The sequence below is a fragment of the Phoenix dactylifera genome, chromosome 8, assembly GCF_051530095.1.
Source record: "Phoenix dactylifera cultivar Ajwa chromosome 8, Ajwa_hap1_PhDact_Kaust_v1.1, whole genome shotgun sequence".
In the NCBI taxonomy this organism is placed as follows: Eukaryota; Viridiplantae; Streptophyta; class Magnoliopsida; order Arecales; family Arecaceae; genus Phoenix; species Phoenix dactylifera.
The window spans coordinates 33,219,420-33,236,695 of NC_143197.1; the positions used below are offsets into that span (position 1 = coordinate 33,219,420).

The 17,276-nt window shown below is 43.1% G+C and overlaps 3 protein-coding genes and 1 pseudogene across 5 annotated transcripts; 1 reads left to right on the top strand and 3 right to left on the bottom strand.

Moving 5' to 3' along the window:
- LOC120103715 (Thioesterase superfamily protein) lies at positions 1-1,589 on the bottom strand. Of its 2 annotated transcripts, none has more exons than XM_039122582.3 (3): positions 1,316-1,589; positions 907-1,047; positions 1-282 (listed from the first exon to the last, which is right to left on the bottom strand). In XM_039122582.3, exons 1-3 carry the CDS (start codon positions 1,505-1,507, stop codon positions 121-123), a joined length of 495 nt encoding a protein of 164 aa, XP_038978510.1. In that variant the 5' UTR covers positions 1,508-1,589; the 3' UTR covers positions 1-120. The 2 variants fall into 2 exon arrangements, with proteins under 2 accessions (XP_038978510.1, XP_038978511.1); XM_039122583.3 differs by having other exon boundaries at positions 1-264; positions 1,316-1,573.
- An 853-nt stretch (positions 1,590-2,442) lies between these two features.
- LOC103704063 (sedoheptulose-1,7-bisphosphatase, chloroplastic) lies at positions 2,443-5,516 on the top strand. The gene is made up of 8 exons (XM_008787209.5): positions 2,443-2,701; positions 2,807-2,929; positions 3,035-3,220; positions 3,341-3,422; positions 4,033-4,254; positions 4,372-4,472; positions 4,571-4,642; positions 5,035-5,516. The coding sequence occupies exons 1-8, from the start codon at positions 2,585-2,587 to the stop codon at positions 5,314-5,316; spliced, it is 1,185 nt and encodes a 394-aa protein (XP_008785431.1). The 5' UTR covers positions 2,443-2,584; the 3' UTR covers positions 5,317-5,516.
- Positions 5,517-7,895: 2,379 nt separating this feature from the next.
- On the bottom strand, positions 7,896-12,672 carry LOC103704062 (protein OCTOPUS-like). 2 transcript variants are annotated; one of them, XM_088703769.2, is made up of 2 exons: positions 10,292-12,672; positions 7,896-8,428 (listed from the first exon to the last, which is right to left on the bottom strand). In XM_088703769.2, exon 1 carries the CDS (start codon positions 12,270-12,272, stop codon positions 10,314-10,316), a length of 1,959 nt encoding a protein of 652 aa, XP_088559895.2. In that variant the 5' UTR covers positions 12,273-12,672; the 3' UTR covers positions 7,896-8,428; positions 10,292-10,313. The 2 variants fall into 2 exon arrangements, with proteins under 2 accessions (XP_088559895.2, XP_038981039.3); XM_039125111.3 differs by having other exon boundaries at positions 8,002-8,428; positions 10,286-12,520.
- Positions 12,673-16,316: 3,644 nt separating this feature from the next.
- Positions 16,317-17,079, bottom strand: LOC103704179 (uncharacterized; annotated as a pseudogene).
- Positions 17,080-17,276: the final 197 nt, after the last annotated feature.

Genomic DNA, 17,276 nt, shown 5'->3' on the forward strand with positions numbered 1-17,276 from the left:
TTTGCTTAAATAGACTTTAGTTCATTTGTGATTTATGCATAACACCCCCAAATATGTCCATTTGAAACTACAAACCACTTCATGCCAAGCTCAAAAGTGTATCAGATACAAAGCATGTACTTATATCTTGCTTTTAAGATTACCAAACAATGAGTGTCGACCTTCAGCAACAATCTCTCCTGTTGTTTTGTTTCTCAACAATACATATGTTCCAGTATAGGCTCCTTTGTGCCCCAAAACACTTGAGGTGATCTCCAATTCATCCTGTTCACCAATCAAATTCTGAGAAACAAATATACAAGAAGGAGAGGAAACAAAGAATTTAGATGATTTTTCAAGGTTTAATTCATATCCATGTTGCAAACATCTGAAAATTCTGGTGAATAATATGTATGAAACAAATGAATTAGACCGAACAATACGTATGACAAAACTCTCTTGTTTTTTTTTTTCCAACTCTTTGTAAAACATTTAGAGCCTTTGGTAGAAAAGATTCCTTGCTTCCAAAAACAGTGAAAATAAAAGAAAAGAATAAAAGTAGTTTCGTGAAAAATGCTATCTTCAACATTAATCTCCATGTGGTATTTCACTAATTTGTAGAAGAAAATGCAAAATATAACAACGATACATAACAGGCCCTAAAATTCATTTTTTTAACATTTTCCAAGTCTCTCATCTCCCTTCAAATCTTGATTTTTTAGTTCTTATCCATGAATTCTAGAATTCTGCCAGAAGCACACCAATTGAATTGCTCTATGTTGAAACGTTCAAACAAATTCTTTTCATCAATTACTGAAGATAAGTCTGCCTTCACAAATCATATCCTCAAGGTCAGGAAACCTCTTCATATTAGCAAAAACCTTTGGTACAAAAGAATGAGTAATCCCAAACAAAGAGCTTACTTACATCAACCTTGGCAGTTGACATGTACGAAATGGACATGTCGACCGAGACCTTCATGCGGTGACCATCAGCATGCATTACAGCGCCTCCCACCTCATCCACCAGGTTTGCAATGGCGCCTGCCGACAAGTTTCCATTCACGTCCTGTTAAAAGAAACCAATGATCTGGTCTGCTTATAAACTAAGCAATTTAAGCTGAAGGCCCGGCGGCGAATAGGAAATATCCATTTGAGTATCATATAGAAATCATATTCAATCATCAAAACCAGATTAAGCCCAAATTTTGATCTCAAGAAACAAGCAGACAAGTGAAATATAATCGAACACTCGGCCACAAAACCATAATAAGGAAACAACAAAGGCACGAAGGGGCTTCTCTATTCTCATAACTTCTCTCTTTTTATTTACTCACGGTGAGTCGAGGAGGGACTTTGAAGGTGCACGAGAGGGATCCCCGCTGGATGAGGTCGACCCGGATTCCCCGGAGAGCGAAGCCTTCGTAGAAGCTGGCAGCGTCTCCGGCGCGATGCGGCCGGACGTCCAGGCTCGCCACCCTCTCCGATTCTCCTGCTCCTACGGACAGGGCCTCCCTCGCTTTCTCCATCAGCTCTTCTTCCTTTTCTTCCAACCCAACTCCAGACCTGGCCTCGCCTCGCCGCCTGGATTTAGACCGGAAATTAGAACATTTTACATATAACCCCTTCGTACGCTGACTATTTAGGTATCCCACCCACCGGTTGGGGAAAAAATAAAAACGACAGAGAAAATAATATACAAATATTACATGAAAAACATATATAGGATCTCTAAACGGAAATTACATGACGCGGATCAGCTGGACAGGGCTCACTGTAAAAGCGAAACCTTGGGCCACGGCCCACGGGGAACGCCTCGGCGATATTAGTGCGTAGCGTGGTCCTGGGAGACGCCTGCTAGCCGTTAAGCTCCAGGGATTAGAGGCCCAATGATAACCGCACAAGCGAGGCGAAGCCTGCAAGCTTTTCAAACTTGGGCCTTTTCCACAGAGTCTTGTGGACTCTAGCCTGCATCTATGGGCCGAAGTCTCGCTAACAGCAAAGCCTGTCTTCCTGCAATGCTTTTAGCCCAAACAAGATACTGGCCTTGTCGAGTTGTCGTCCATCAAGCGCCATAAACAGCTGGGCCTAAGTGTTTTTTAAACAAATGTATAGTAAAAACTTTTCATAATAAAACAGCTGGGGCTTAGTTGGTTCCACGATATGTCAAGGTCTATATATTAGATCTAGGGCAGCTCCAAAGTCTCCATGTGAATAATTGAAAATAGAAACAATAGCTGAGTCCAATATCTTTACATTTGCTTTGCAGAGTTTGGATCCTGTTTTGACTTTTGAACCGCAGACGTCTCAGAAATAAACGGCTGTCATCCTCGTTGGCCTGCGAGAAAATTTTAAACAAGATTCCAAGAGCCGGTGGCCCTACTCATGGCTTCGTTCTAGAACCACACAATCCAACGAACGATGAGCATTAGCCTCACCCTGTAACGCTATCTGAATGCACGACACGCGGCACCGCGGGAACAACTGCTTATCTGGTTTGTCGCTCCTTCCCTCCCTCTGGGAGCTCTCCCTGAAACAAAGTTAACGCTAAGAATACAACTTGACTCCACCAACGCTCTCCGTTTTCTCGTCTTTTGCCGGTGAAAATGGAGGCTGGAGTAGCGAGCTATGCTCGCGGGACAATTCCGCACGATGTGTTGCGTATCCCACGCGTGGCTGCACCATCTTCTGCTCCTTCCTTCTCACGATCGCATAGGAATCATGTGAGGGCACACAGAGTTGCATATCTATATAGTTCATGCACAACTTCAAGCTCAAACTTCGTTTTTCTAATTTTTTCTTTTGGAATATATATATGAATCATGCAGGGTCTCAGATCCAGTTCACTCTTCGGTGAATCTCTGCGGGTGATGTCAAAGTCTTCCCCCAGAATTTCAAAGAGAGCCGGCAGCTCCTCGCTCATCACCAAGTGTGAGATTGGGGATAGCTTGGTAAACTTACTTTGATCTAGAGTGATGCGTTGAAATCAGCTGTACTTGTATAGATTTTGATATTTTTGAAGAACATCATGTTACTGAGGATTCTATGAGCTGCAGGAGGAGTTCTTAACGAAGGCAACCCCAGATAAGAACCTAATCAGGCTGCTAATGAGCATGGGAGAGGCGCTGAGGACCATATCCTTCAAAGTGAGAACTGCATCTTGTGGTGGGACTGCTTGCGTTAACTCATTTGGTGATGAACAGCTTGCCGTCGACTTGGTTGCCAACAAGCTGCTTTTTGAGGTTAGCAACAATGATTCTATTTGCTAAATAATTCATCAATTTTTCATTCTTAATTGTTTATCTTTCAGTTCTTGGAATTATTTTTTTTTTGGTTGACCGCAGTCATTCTAACCCCTCCAGGCTCTGCAATATTCCCACGTCTGCAAATATGCTTGCTCTGAGGAAGTTCCTGAGCTACAAGACATGGGCGGGGCAGCTGAAGGCATGCGACTGAAAATTGTTGCTTATTAATTATGAGAATTTCTTATTCATGACACGTTTAAAGCGCTGCATTATTCACAGTAATGATGGATATGTTAATCCTACTTTTTTAGATCCATGACCCGGTACTAATCTCTGTTACTTCGCCTAGTTGGTCGGTAAGGCATCCATGAGACACTTGTTACAAATCTTATATTACTTCGCTCCATTATTTGTACATACTAGTTCAAAGTCCCATCAGACTACTGCTCGCAAACCATTCTTCAAATGATAACTCACCTACATGTAAGCATTCAAAAAAAAGTTAAGCAAGTAATCACAGAATTCAAGCAGAATCAGTAAAAATACTGAACTCCCTCCAACAAATAAGAACTCTTAACTACTAAGGTGCGATATACATCGTCTGATTCATTTCCTAACAGCTTAAGCTTTTAGCTTCTAGAAGTAAGTTAATAAGACTCTGTCACTAGTTTTGGGGGATGGTTTCATTCCTCTGACAAATTCATGTTGATCTTGTCTTCAGAATTTTATAACATTCAAGTGCCAGGCTAATCAGCTATGACACACTCAAAAGAAAAGAATGGATTTTGTAACAATCGTCTGAAACACAGGTGGTTTTAGCGTGGCCTTTGATCCCCTCGATGGCTCCAGCATCGTTGACACAAATTTCACCGTTGGCACGATATTTGGTGTCTGGCCTGGCGACAAACTTACGGGTGTGACAGGAAGAGATCAAGTAGCTGCAGCTATGGGAATATATGGACCTCGTACGACTTATATCATTGCTCTAAAAGATTGCCCTGGAACCCACGAATTTCTTCTTCTGGATGAAGGTAGGTTTCTTATAATATAGCATATCCACCGATTTATTTAATTAACGTTGCTGGTTTTGGTCTCCTCTGTTTCTGAAGAATAAAGATAGGCCTTCTAACTACTGGTCCATGGTCTAGGCAAGTGGCAGCATGTCAAAGACACCACATCCATTGGTGAAGGGAAGATGTTCTCTCCCGGAAATCTAAGGGCCACATATGATAATCCTGCCTATGATAAGGTATTCAAATACATCTATCACTTCTCGCACCCGCAACTTATTGTTTAACAAAAACATCCCTGGATCTAGGTTTAGCTAATGAACATGTGTCCCTGCAGCTGATCAACTACTATATAAGACAGAAGTACACATTGCGCTACACTGGAGGAATGGTGCCAGATGTCAATCAGGTAATAACTCTCACATTGCTCATCATTCTGAGCAAATGATTCTGAGACTAGTAGGCTTTGTTTCCTATGTCATCAGATCTCATGGAATGTTTCGAATCATCAGGGACCATCATTAGCAATTCTACCTTATAATGAAACAGTAGATGGATCCCTTAAAATCACTAATTGCATGATATTGCGCATTATAGGAAATTATAATTACTTATTTGCGCCGGCAGTAATATATGTAGGGTTCGTTTCGCTTATAAGGAAGCTTTTCTCATATCATAACTAGCTGATTTTATTCAGATCCACAGAAAAGGGGGATGAGAGTGATTCATTAGAATAAGCTAATCAGCGCATGTACCTTCGGCTTTTTTGCATGCTCATCTTTTGACTGGTTTGTGTTCCAGATCATTGTAAAAGAGAAAGGCATCTTCACAAACGTAACATCTCCAACTTCTAAAGCTAAGCTGAGGCTTTTGTTTGAATGTGCTCCCCTGGGGTTCCTGATTGAGAAAGCTGGAGGATATAGTAGTGATGGCACAAAATCTATCCTCGACAAGGTGATCAACAATCTTGATGACCGCACGCAGGTCGCTTATGGATCCAAGAATGAAATCATCCGGTTTGAGGAAACTCTGTATGGCTTCTCTAGAGTTGCAGCTGGTACACCTGTTGGGGCCGTTGTCTGAACTGAGTTGCATGTGGTTGTTCAGCCTCTTCCTTGCCAATATTTTCAAATATGACTGTTGTGATGTAGTGAAAACCAGTTCAGTTTCCAACTTTACATCAGTGAAAGGAAAGGGAGGGCAATAGAAGGTAAGGAGTAGCTTCCTCTTATAAGCATCTGTCAAGCGTATTTTTCTAAAAAGCAACAAGTCTCCTTTCTTGAGTTCCTCTTGGTAATGCTCATACTTCTTTTGGCTGCTCACAGGAGAAACAAATTTGATAAGAATTAATAAGTTCACCAGAGTGACACATGGCACTTCTGCTAGGAATTCCGATTAGTTGATTTTCTAGCTAATACGCTCGATATGACATTATTTTTGTTCCCCAATATCCTTTTCCTCAGCAGAAACTTCGTTCAGTATTTTCATCGTTCATCAGCTACAGCAATATTCATAAAACCGAGAGAGCTACATAAAAGGTCGCAATTCCTAGCAGCTTAGTATATCTTCTTAGACAGCTAAGGAGTTTATTATCGTTACACAATCTGTCTCCCCACAATCATGCATCCATTAGCCACAGCTTGATGTTTAGGCGTTTGCTTTCCTTGATTTGAAGATTTAGATATGTGAATTTTTGTTCGTTCTGTCTCAAAAGAATTACTGATTTGTTGCTAGCACGTAAGCCTGCTGCAACAAAAATGGCTGCCGTAAAGGTATCAATCTGAAGGTGATGAACCTGTTGCTGAAAATGAATCAACCTAAAGAAGAATAGGATTCAGCCTGCCCAGTTTGACTAATTTCACATCCAGCAGCATGATTTGTTTCATAGTAGCGTTCTTTTTTTAACCATGACTTAAAACTAATTCACACTCTTCTTCCTGCAATCTAGTTACGTTCAAAAAAAAAAAAATCTAGTTTCGTTGTTAGTAAAGTTCAGAGAGACCAGCCAATTTGTACAATTACACTTGCACGGTGATGTCAGGATGAAAATTCTTCCATGCAAATTAGGTATACAAACTTAAGCATGCACTTGAAAGAACGCATGCTAATAGGAAGATGTCAAAATTATTGATGAGAGAGGAGAGTGTCCACACAAACTGATGGATATGAAATTGGTGCATTATGCCAGATGTGTGCATGAGCAGCAACTGAACCAGCCACATCAAGTTCCAGTGGTTGCTATCGCAATTCCGCAGTGAGATCCATTTCGCTGACGCTATCCATTGTTCGGAGTTTTCTGAGGATGGAGAGCTTTCATTGAAAGAGGGTCCCGGAGTAGAACAAACATGAACCTAAACAAATTGAAAGGGCCCATTCAGGAATAATAAAATGACATCGTGATTTAAATCTCCAAATAGAGAATATCAATAAATAAACCATGGTACCATACAGAATAAAAATGACAGAGACCCAAATTTCACTTACATGTATGCTTTCCTTCTGACTGCTAAAAGGGAATATGAGACTATATTTAACAGAAGCATTATTCGACAATGTGCATTATTGTCAGAAGGAATTGCTGAAAGAACTTGTAATTTACTGAGTTAGGACTATTACATGCCAACTGAGCTGGATAACCCAAATTGCTTTCCATTTTCAACTCCAGTTTCTGATTGATACTTAACAAAGCTGTACTGAACCATAAAACCCAAGTTAAGGCTTGCAATCTAAAGCAACCAAATATGCTGTTAGGTTCCAGCACTTCAAACTTTAGCTCATCAATCAACAGCCAATCAAGACAACGTTCTAGCTTTATCTTCAAATTGAATATTATGATATACGGATGTGGACTAACCATCTATCCTTGTAGCTATTCCTTACAGAAATTTTAATTTTCATAGACAGTACTGTAACAACAAATTTTTTTTTTAGGAAAAAAAAAGAAAATTATGCCAATGAAATGATACAAGGAGAGGAGGCTTTCCTCAGAAAGGAGATAATGAGAGGGGTTCGAAAGTGGGAAGAAAGAGAGAGGGGAGAGGGAAAAAAAAGGAAAACCCGATCCAGAAGGCTACATCCAGAAGGCTCAGCAGGCTGATCTATAATTTATTATCCTATCCAGGTCTGTTTAGCATACGGCATAGGCTTTTTGGGATTTTCTTGGCTCCTAAATATCATTCCAATTGCATGCTAAGACCCGATCAGTAATTTCTTGGGGTTATGTAAGAATTTAGTAGTTGGAGGGCTCTGCACTCTAGGAGCATGGAGGTTCCTGAAACTAAAGCTAGAAAATCTGAACTTATTTTTCATAAATTTGCCATGGAGACAACTGATGGATATGGATCTTATGCTGAAGGCTCGATCGAGAAAGAAGGAACTGCTTTGCTGTCATTTTTTTGTTTTCTTTTTGGAATTTTTTACCTATCATCACTTACCTGAGGGTTCATGCAAACATCATCCAATAATACAAATGAATTGCACTCCAGAAAAAACAATTAGTTCTCAAAGACATTCTTCTACAACGATCATATTAATTATTAGTTTCTTAATCTAAAAAAGAGGGTTTTTTTAGAAAAAGATCATGTCATTCTTCTGATTATATATTGAATTTACCCTGCACTGCATGTGCACAATTGGAATTGCCTTATAGCACAGTCATTACCTTCACAAAGTCAGTAACAATTATCAGTTTTTTTTCTCCCCCACTTTCAAAAAGAATCCACTTTCTGTTACTTGATCAAGTAGCTCACCACAAAAAAACAGTACAGCAGATTCCAAATTCTCTGATCGATTGGTATCATCAATTTACTAGAACATACATATGAGATTCAGTAGCCTGAGCACTAACTAAAATCTGCAAGATTGCAGTTGCATTCAAGGCGACACCACCAACTTCTGGGTCCATTCATCCTTGTCATTGCTGAGGACAGATGCTATGGTCTGGTACTGGAATGCACTTTCTGAATCCCTACTTGCTTTGCTGTTGCTTATCTTCACACCTACAACACCAGCTCCCCTCGACTCGAAAACTATGACCAGCCACATTCATCGGTGCCTATTTTTAGTCATCGTAGAGCCAGGGCTGCCATTTCGTCTGAAATATGATCTTGTAATTTTGCATTGATCTGTGAACAAACGCTGGAAATGGAAAACTTCTTTGAAGCATGCCTAGAGATTGTCCTGTAGATTGGTCTACCTGCAAAAATGAAATGAAGGCAACAAAGCACGGTGTCATGCATTCATACAAGTACTATAGCAGTAAATCTGCGACTGAAATTAAAACATAAAACCTCATCACTAAATTGATAGCTGGAAACTGTTCATGCTAACTATTGAACCCAAAGACCCTAAAATCCAGAAATTATGGGTTCAGATATGCGTTCAAATGTCTAGTTCGGGAACTTGGTATCCCAGTTAACTAGAACCCGCAAAACTGCAAAGTTTGATTTTGATATTATGATTAGCTCCTCAGACAGTCAAAAATCCATGATTTGCTCCTCATAAGTCAGTTAAAGCCTCTGCAAGTGTAAAAATTCGAATTCTGTCACGCCTATAAAAAAAAACCGCAGTATGCTGTCATCCAGTTTCTCAAGTTACTTTTTTTCCAAATTTCGTTGTCAATCTTTTGGATGGGGACCTTGCTCAGAGCATCCAAAGATAACAATCAAGGCAAGCAGCAATGACAGTATTGCATAAAGATAATGGTCCAGTAGACTATACTGATTTGAACCGGACCAAGATGGGGCCCGAGGTAATGTTTGTGGTACACAATGATCTGAAAGGCCTAATACTTTAATTTGATCAAACTAATGGACTGATGAAAAAAAGTATGATCTCCCTGAAAAGCATGGATAAGCAGTAAGCCCATTTGTTCAAGATAGAAGACATTAATCTCGAAATAGCGTAGCTTGACATGGGGAGCCAAAATACAAGGTCAGAACCTATCACAATTTTTGACTGCTTCTAGGGGTTCGACTTATCAGGACAGAGGACTTGCTTGCTAGTATTCGAGCATGTTCTAACTGCCTGCAGGGGTTCTAACCTTGTATCATGCAGTGCAATCCTGCACCGGATGTTTAGCTTTTTGTTGTTTCAAAGCTAGTGTAACTTGATCACAAAGGTACCAACCATGCACTCTAAAATGGTTCAAGACCGTAAATTCAAATTAAGCTAATCTATAACTTGAAGCATCAACTATTCATAACATCCTATAACTTAAAATGGTTCCTTAAAAATGAAAGTTGCATAAACTGCTAAGGTTGGAAGCAAAACATTATGGGAAATATAGGGTAGATGGTTCTCATAAGCCCACCAAAAATGAGTTTTAAAACAACAATATTTAGTAGCAGGCAATGTTGTAAATGTAGTTCAACTGCACAGCGTAAAGTATGGATGCATATATTGTGAATAGATGGGAAGGAAGATAACAAGCTTGCAAACAGAGCATATATTACACCATTTAGAAACAGCTAACTTCCATAGGTAAACTAGTAGCATGCACAAAGAAAAGACATATATCAAATAAAACAAGGTAGAAAAAGATTAGCACAACACTGTTGTAAGGTAAACTGAAATTCCTGAATTTCTTTGGTTTGGGTCATAAAACCCTATGGTTCACCACAAAGTCGCATTTCTTTTGTAATGCTAAGGACAGGATGTTGACCCACAAGTCCTACAGACTATCTGTCACCAGGACTACAAGCTTCATAATACCTCCTCAGCAATATAAGCATCGTGAGTTTAGCATTGGTTATGCATCCAATTAGAAGACCAAAACTAAAGCAATAAATTTGCGTGCGATAAAAATTTCACCAAGATCTAATCCTCGGGTGCATGTTAGAGAATTATAACCTAGAGCTGAAGTAAAATGACACTCACCTTTAGTATTTTTAATCCCATTTCTTAGAAATTGAATTAAGAAAGACAAATATAAATATTATTATCCAAGTTACCAACACAAAATGGGATAAAAAGACAAATGTAAGCCAATAAAAATATTATGCTTTTCCTCCCAGCAAATAGAACAATACAGAAATATGCGTCATTTACGAACATGAACCTGATTGGAGCCAGTTAATGGCTCAATACAATCTTAGCATTCTCCTGGTGAATGAATGAGAACTCATGTGCCCCCCCTTCCCCGACCCTCCATTCCTCCGGCTGCTGCTCCGCATGGGTGTCAAGTAGAATCTTAGCAAGCCATTGTCGAAATGGCTTGGGGAGTACCTGGCACTCCGGTTCCTCTCCAACACAAACTCCTCCCTCCTTTTCTTCCCATGCCCATTGGTCTCGACGCCGCTCCTTCTCATGCTCCCAAACCCACCATTTCCATTGAATGAGCTCCTCGAGCTTACACTGCTGTTGCTCCTCAAAATCTTGCCACTATAACCACCAGCCCGCAGCTCGGGCCACGACTCCGAGAAGGATCTCTCAACCACATTGGCTCCTCCCTTGCTGCTGCCTCTCCGGTGTATAAACCCCCAAATGTTCCATGCCTTGCTCCACCTCTTGGACTTCTTTGTAGCACTCCCTTTACAGGAGTCCCTGTAAGCCGACTCAAAGCTCTCGGAGCGATCATCCCTCAACGAGTTCGAGCTCAAATCTCTTAAATCCCTATCAAGGAGGCTCCCCGGGTGGAAGGGAAAGAACTCGGTGCTCCCGGCTGGGGACACCTTGGCATTGGATGCTAGCTTCGGCTCGTTGATCTCGACCACCTGCTTCCGAACGGAATTCGACCGCTCGAAGCTTCGCCGGCGCCGGCTAGATGTGTCCGAGTAGTAGTCCCGGGTTTGGGTGGAGCCGCCCGGGGTCACGGCGTCATCCTCGACGGGGATCTGGCTGTCCGACCGCTGGACGGCGGGGGCGGGGGCGGGGGCGTCCTCCACGACGGAGAGCATGGGAGGAAGGCGGGGGAACACGGATCGGCCTCCGATGAGGTAGCCGTCCCACGAGGCCCTAGGCTCGTCCCACGAGAACCGGGGGTCGTCGAGGGACATCCGGCCGGCGTCGAGGGACATCCTGCCGGCGTCGAGGGAGAACCGTGGATCGGTGTCGCAGGACCGCCGGCCGAAGGCGTCGACGGCGATCTCCGACTGGGTGTCGCGGAAGCGGCGGGAAGACTTGGGGGGCTTCTCCGGCGGCATCGCTGCCGCCTTGCCCTGTTTCTTGAGCTTCTGCTTCCTCCGCCACTTCTGGAGCTTCTTGCTGAAGACGGAGGCGGCGAGCCAGAAGCTACCGGCGATCTCCTTGAGGTCTTTGGGAGGGAGCTTCTTGGCCTGGGCGGCGGAGTCGAGATCTATGTGGTCCTTCATCGGCTTCAGCTCCGCCTCCACCTGCTCTTCTCCCTCGATCTCCCCCGATGTCCCCATTACCAGGACGGGATCCACGATCTTGATATCCTCCACATTGTCTCTCTCCTCCTCCCTCTCCTCTTCTTCATCCTCTTCGCGGGTTTCCAGGACGGGAGCCGTGACGGAGGACGGGGGAGGAAACACGAGATTCCGGCACTCGGCCTCGATCTCTCCGCCCGCCGCGGCGGCAGCCGAAGAGGAGGAGGGCAGGGAGGGGTCCCGGACTCCTTGCTTATCCCTCTCGTTGTCGTCCTGGTGGAAGAGGGACCAGAGGGTGTTGCGGACGCGAACGTCGCAGGACTTGCGCTGGGGCTCGAAGGCAGCGGAGGCGCGGGGACCGGAGAGGCCGTCGCCGCGGCCGCAGGAGAACGATTTGCAGCGGCGGAGCTCCGGGCGCAAGAATGAGGAGGAGGTGGGCTGCGCTCCTCCTCCGCCGCCGCCGGCGGCCTTGTAGAAAAGGGATTTGAAGGCGGAGGAAGTGGACTTGCGGGCGGTAGTGGTGGTGGAGGAGGAGGAGGTGTCGAGGCCGGCGAGGCGCTCCCGGAGGCAAGAGGCGCAGAATCCAGTGACGTGCTCGTCCGGATGGAGGGGGCAGGAGGAGGCCGGGAGGCGGGGAGGAGGCGGTGGGAGTTGGTGATGAGTCGCCTGGACGTCGAGACTCATCATGGATGCGTCTCCTCGCCGTTGCATGCGGTGGTGGCGGTTCGGCTTCTTCTCCTTCTTCTCCTTCTTCTACTACTACTAGTACTAGTTAATATTCTTGGCATGGTAACATCGGCGTTCCTCTCAAAATGTTTCTCGCTTCTTAGCTCTTCTTCTTCCTTCGACGCTCGTGGATTTTTGAGAACGGGAGGGAGGGGGGGAGGGGTTGTGGGAGTGAGGGTGAGGGGATTGGGTAAAGGATTTTTCAAGGAGGGGCGAGAGAGAGAAAGAGACTCGGAGGAGGTGTCCGTAAAGTGGGGGAAAAATAACTAAATGAATAAAAATCAGGAAAAGAGAAAAAGCAAAAGCAATCACGCTCCGTCTCCCCCCCCATCTACTTTTCCTCCCTTTTTTTTCACTTTTTCTCCTTTCAAATTTCTTTCTCCCCATATTTTTTTGCCTTCCTTTCTTTTAAGGGCCCTTATTTATCACTTGATCCGCACGCTTTTTCTTTTGGAAGGATTTAGGACATGTCTTATTGAACCCAAAGGCTTTGCCCGAAATGTAGAACCAGCAACTCTTTGGCATGTCGACCTACCTACTCGTGTAGGATAAAGTACTTCTTCAACCGTAAGACAAATGCCATTTAGAAAAATATTTGGCATCATTTAAATCTCCCAGCAAAAAAAGTTCGATTGTTCAGTTTCATTGCTAATTAGTATTTGATGCTATGTGCCATTAGTGAATAGAGAAATTCAAAAAAATAACTAAGTTTCCCATGGATCACACTTCTATTTAAAATTTCAGCGTTATTATAGCGTTGCTTCCAAAGAGGGCAAAATAATTGAAGTGTAATTGTCCCATAAGTTTTGTTACTGACAATTTATAAATAAGATATTAGATATAGAAATGGCAATCAATCAAGTAGCTATGACATTTTCGTATCACGGATTCATATTCTGCTAAGAGAAGTATCCAACTCAGGCACCCAGGCAAATTAGCCAATTCTACGAACATGTGAAACCTACAATGCTTAAATACAGAAGTGGCTCAATAAATTTAGAGCCTTAGGCGAACTCACTAATAATAATAATAAATTTATTTAGAGATCTCAATATATTTATAGCTAAGAATTTTTTTAGGAGTCTCAATGCATTTATAGCTAATAGAACTATTTAAGCTACGTTATTACATTAAAAAAAAAAAAGAGAGTATGTATTTGAACTTGTTTATCTCGACAGATTCGATGGCAAGGAGAAAAATGGCTGCATGCACATGGTATTGATATTGTACCCTGGACACATTCAACTGCAAGGAGAGATGGGAAAGAACTGTTTGCCGTCCGGAAAGTATTGATAAATTTTTTGGCTTTATAATCTCTTTTTATTTGAGAATGCATTTTTTTTGCAGTTATATTATTATCGGTGCATTGAGTGGTATGGAGGAGGGAGGGGTAACCGAGAAGGAAGGGTACGCCCGTCAGTCCGTCAGCTGTCTGCCGTTCCTTGGTTTTATGCATGCGATCAGACGGCTAGGACGTGACTTAGATGCTGATACGAATAAGTGCAGCAGTGGGCCACACGTGTCTACCAATCCCGGGAAAAGGAAGAGAGGGCCTGGCATAATTCCGGAAGGACGGTCGTCCGTCACGGAGATCACATGATCTTAGTAAGTGCAGGGCTCACTGTTTGTCGCAAATTATGCGGGGAATGTGGTGCGGCGTCACGTGAGGAGGAGCACCATGTTTTAGTTCTAGCTTTCTCTCTCTTGTTCCCGGTTCCCCATCGCCTTGGGGCTCGAAGTAATAAAAGCCGCCTCCTGTCCTCCCATTCTCACCCTCGCTCCTTTCTTTCTTGTCCTCTCTCTCTCTCTCTCTCTCTCTCTCTCTCTCCCCCATGAGGTTTTTTTTGTCTCGTGTGCTGTGTGGGCTACAGAGTGAGCTAACTCACCCACAGTGACAGGACATGCAGCGCTCCTCCCAGTCCCCACCGATCAAGCGACACATGCGCTTGCCCGCGAGTTGAGTTCGTGCACCGGGTGGTCACGGGAACTGGTATTTGGCATAAGAAGACAAATGCCAAAAAGAAAAAGAGAAGAGAGAGAGAGAGAGAGAGATTCCCTCCTCCTAGAAGTTATCAAAGGCTTGGAGCTTAAACATGAAGCGCTATAATGGACGCACAGCGGAGGGGAAAGTGTAGCGCAATCTAAGATGCATGACTGGCCAAGGACAGACAGGTTGGTTAGGACCAGGGATTAGCTGGATCCGTACCTGGCTCGGTCGGGTGGGGGGAAATGGCTCTCCGCCTTTGGAACGCGGCCCATCAAAGCCCTGCTCCTCCCTACTTAAACATGTATTTCCGCCTTATGATGCTGCTTAGTATTCAATTATTATGCATGGATTATGAGAGAATATTGCGGGTCATGATATCGCCCTCCCCCTTCCCTAGCTGCCATGAAACTACTCTTATCTATATCTATTATTATGGTGTAGTCCTGAGTTTTTTTAATTGTGTTCTTCTTTATGATTTGATGGTGACTAAAGAAGGATTTTTAAGTGGAGGGCAGTGGCGAGTGCAGGAGCTGTGCTAATTATCCTCTTATATATATATATATATATTTTTTTTTTTTTTCTCATTAAGTTTTCCTTTGAAAATTACGTTTTCTGATGGGAAGATATGAAGGAGATCACTTTCATACCGTCCGGGAGCGCATACAAAAGCAGGCTTGGAAGATCTACAAGCCCGTTCGTATTTTGTTTTTGTCGCCAATTCCTTATCGTTGGGGTGAAGATTCGGATAGGGTAGTCAAAGTATCATCGATTTGTCTCTGGAGCTTTTGGATATGGGGTTCGAACTTTCACTTTCTTTGCCTTCGTTTTTCATATGTACATCTTTGTTTCCTTCTCTTTTGAGATATTTCCGATTTTTTTTTTATTATTAGAAAGTACAACTCCTATTGCAGCCCTTAATCCACCGGCAAAAGAACAAGAAGGCATTGAGAACGTTTAATGGTTGTTAAAGATTATTTCATCTCCATAGATTAGAAAGCATGATATGTCCCAATTAAACCCAAGGGAAGAGTTTAATCACGAAGATTTCTTAAAAGACTAAACTATGACAATTTCGATCCTTAGCGGGCTAAGTCGAGCAAATCGATGGGGAAACTAGGTTGGACTTTACCACGGTAAAAGATCCTAAACTTCATAGTAGGAGGACCACATTGCAAAGACCGGCAAAAAGTAAAAAATAACTCATGGATAATCAAAATAATTAAGAATGAGAAATGCGCAGAAGGAAATAATTAAGCACACTCGGATTAATTTTCAGGCTGAAATGACTGGAATCAAAATACAAGAAATTCATAGAGCCAAAGTATCTTTCAAAAATTGCTTTGACTGCTATAAGTTTCTAGAACCAAACAATAGCACATGATTCATATGTGCCTTAATTTCAATTTTGCTTTCTGCTCGGCCTAAAGTGAATCGACCTGCAAGACCAAAACCCAGACTTTAAGATCAATTGATCAACCATTGCTTGCCGCGTGTAAAGAATTTTGGTAAAAGTTTGAGGTAAACAGCTACACGACAGTCATTCCGAGCGAACAGAGTAGCTGACCTGTATCCTCGCCTTCGCCTCCGCCCCCGCCTCCGCTTGAATCTTGAAATGATAAATCTCTTGGTTCTTTCTTGTTTGAAGAAGATGGTTTTGAAGTGCAACTAAATGTAGAATACCTCGCGAGTACTAGGAGCTAAGTTTTTTCTCACATAGCATATAGTCAATCCTCTACAGGCATCAGATTCTTGAGTTGATTCTATGCATGCAAGAGATTTATAATGTACTGTCAGGGATAAGCCTGCTTTATTTGTTGCTCTGTTAAAAACTCATGCTAATGTGTATGTAAGAGCCCTCATGATTCACCTGTATTTAATTATGCGGAGACAACGAAGGAAGGGGGAAACAAAGGAAAAGAAAACGTTATATGCTAGAGATTGTGTATATATCTGCAACACTTTGTGCCAATGCTGTAATATTCTCTACCCGATGGACCATAAGGACTACATAAAATCTCGGGACACTGCATGTTCATTTCTGTAGAGGTGCACCGAGATAAGTGCTTGATAAATAAAGTTTACAGAAATGAGTGACTGTGATTGGCTGCATGCGCTGTCACAGGTTGGATGCAGTGTAGTGCAGGGTATAATGTCTACATTTGAGACTTATGTCCATGGCTCTTGCTCTTTCTTGCTGGCACGATCGATGGCCCCCTCAATCCTGTAAATGCAAGACTTGTAGAGAAAGGCCAGGTAATCGATGATGGTTTCCTCTTGCGCCCCTTGTACGGGATCAAGTTCAAATGACCAGTCCACAAGAGTAGATTCTTCCCCATAATGTACGAGTTGCAGCGAGTTCACAGATCCATCGAGCCCCACATTACTCGCCTCCAAGCGATAGACATAGCTAAAAGAAGCAGGGTGCGTGAGAGCCAGCCTTTCCTTGATCCATGATCGTTCCCCATCATCCCGAGGAAACATAAAGCCAGAGACCGGGGGCGAACATATCCAGGAACCCCTTCTTCTCCCTCCAATCTCGTGCAATTCTCTACCATAGGGCATAGGCATCCATTCAGCAAGTCTGGAGCTTTGTGAGACCAAGGGCCAAACCCGAGCGATCGGCGCGTTCACTATTCCCCCAACTGACCCACGCCACTTGTCTCGTCTTCCCTCCCTCGCCTGCAAAACATGGCAGCCCAGGCATCGAACCCATCCATTAATGGATACATTAGAATCGAGTTTAATTTCGATCTTCCAATGAAGATTCTTTCCTTTGTTCGTAACTGGAGGCGAACAAAGAGACATTGTGATGCTCGGCAGGGCATAGACACGACTTAACTTGTGAAGAATCGGCTGGCTATTCGTCTCGGCTATGCAGGTGGGCTCCTCGTTGGGACGTATTGCAAAGCTTTTGATAGGAGAATCTGGGTATTTGTCATATGGGTGATGGGTCGATGGGGGTCCCCATTGCAGCACTTTTACGGGGCTTTATATCGGCAATT

Excerpts from the sequence above, each read along its gene's own strand:
- LOC120103715 (XM_039122582.3), bottom strand. The coding sequence starts at position 1,507 with ATGGAGAAAGCGAGGGAGGCCCTGTCCGTAGGAGCAGGAGAATCGGAG. Across the intron at positions 1,048-1,315 it reads AAGTCCCTCCTCGACTCACC|GACGTGAATGGAAACTTGTC; the intron begins GTGAGTAAATAA and ends TTCTTTTAACAG. Across the intron at positions 283-906 it reads TGTCAACTGCCAAGGTTGAT|AATTTGATTGGTGAACAGGA; the intron begins GTAAGTAAGCTC and ends TTTGTTTCTCAG.
- LOC103704063 (XM_008787209.5), top strand. The coding sequence starts at position 2,585 with ATGGAGGCTGGAGTAGCGAGCTATGCTCGCGGGACAATTCCGCACGAT. Across the intron at positions 3,221-3,340 it reads CCAACAAGCTGCTTTTTGAG|GCTCTGCAATATTCCCACGT; the intron begins GTTAGCAACAAT and ends TAACCCCTCCAG. Across the intron at positions 4,473-4,570 it reads ATAATCCTGCCTATGATAAG|CTGATCAACTACTATATAAG; the intron begins GTATTCAAATAC and ends GTGTCCCTGCAG.
- LOC103704062 (XM_088703769.2), bottom strand. The coding sequence starts at position 12,272 with ATGCAACGGCGAGGAGACGCATCCATGATGAGTCTCGACGTCCAGGCG.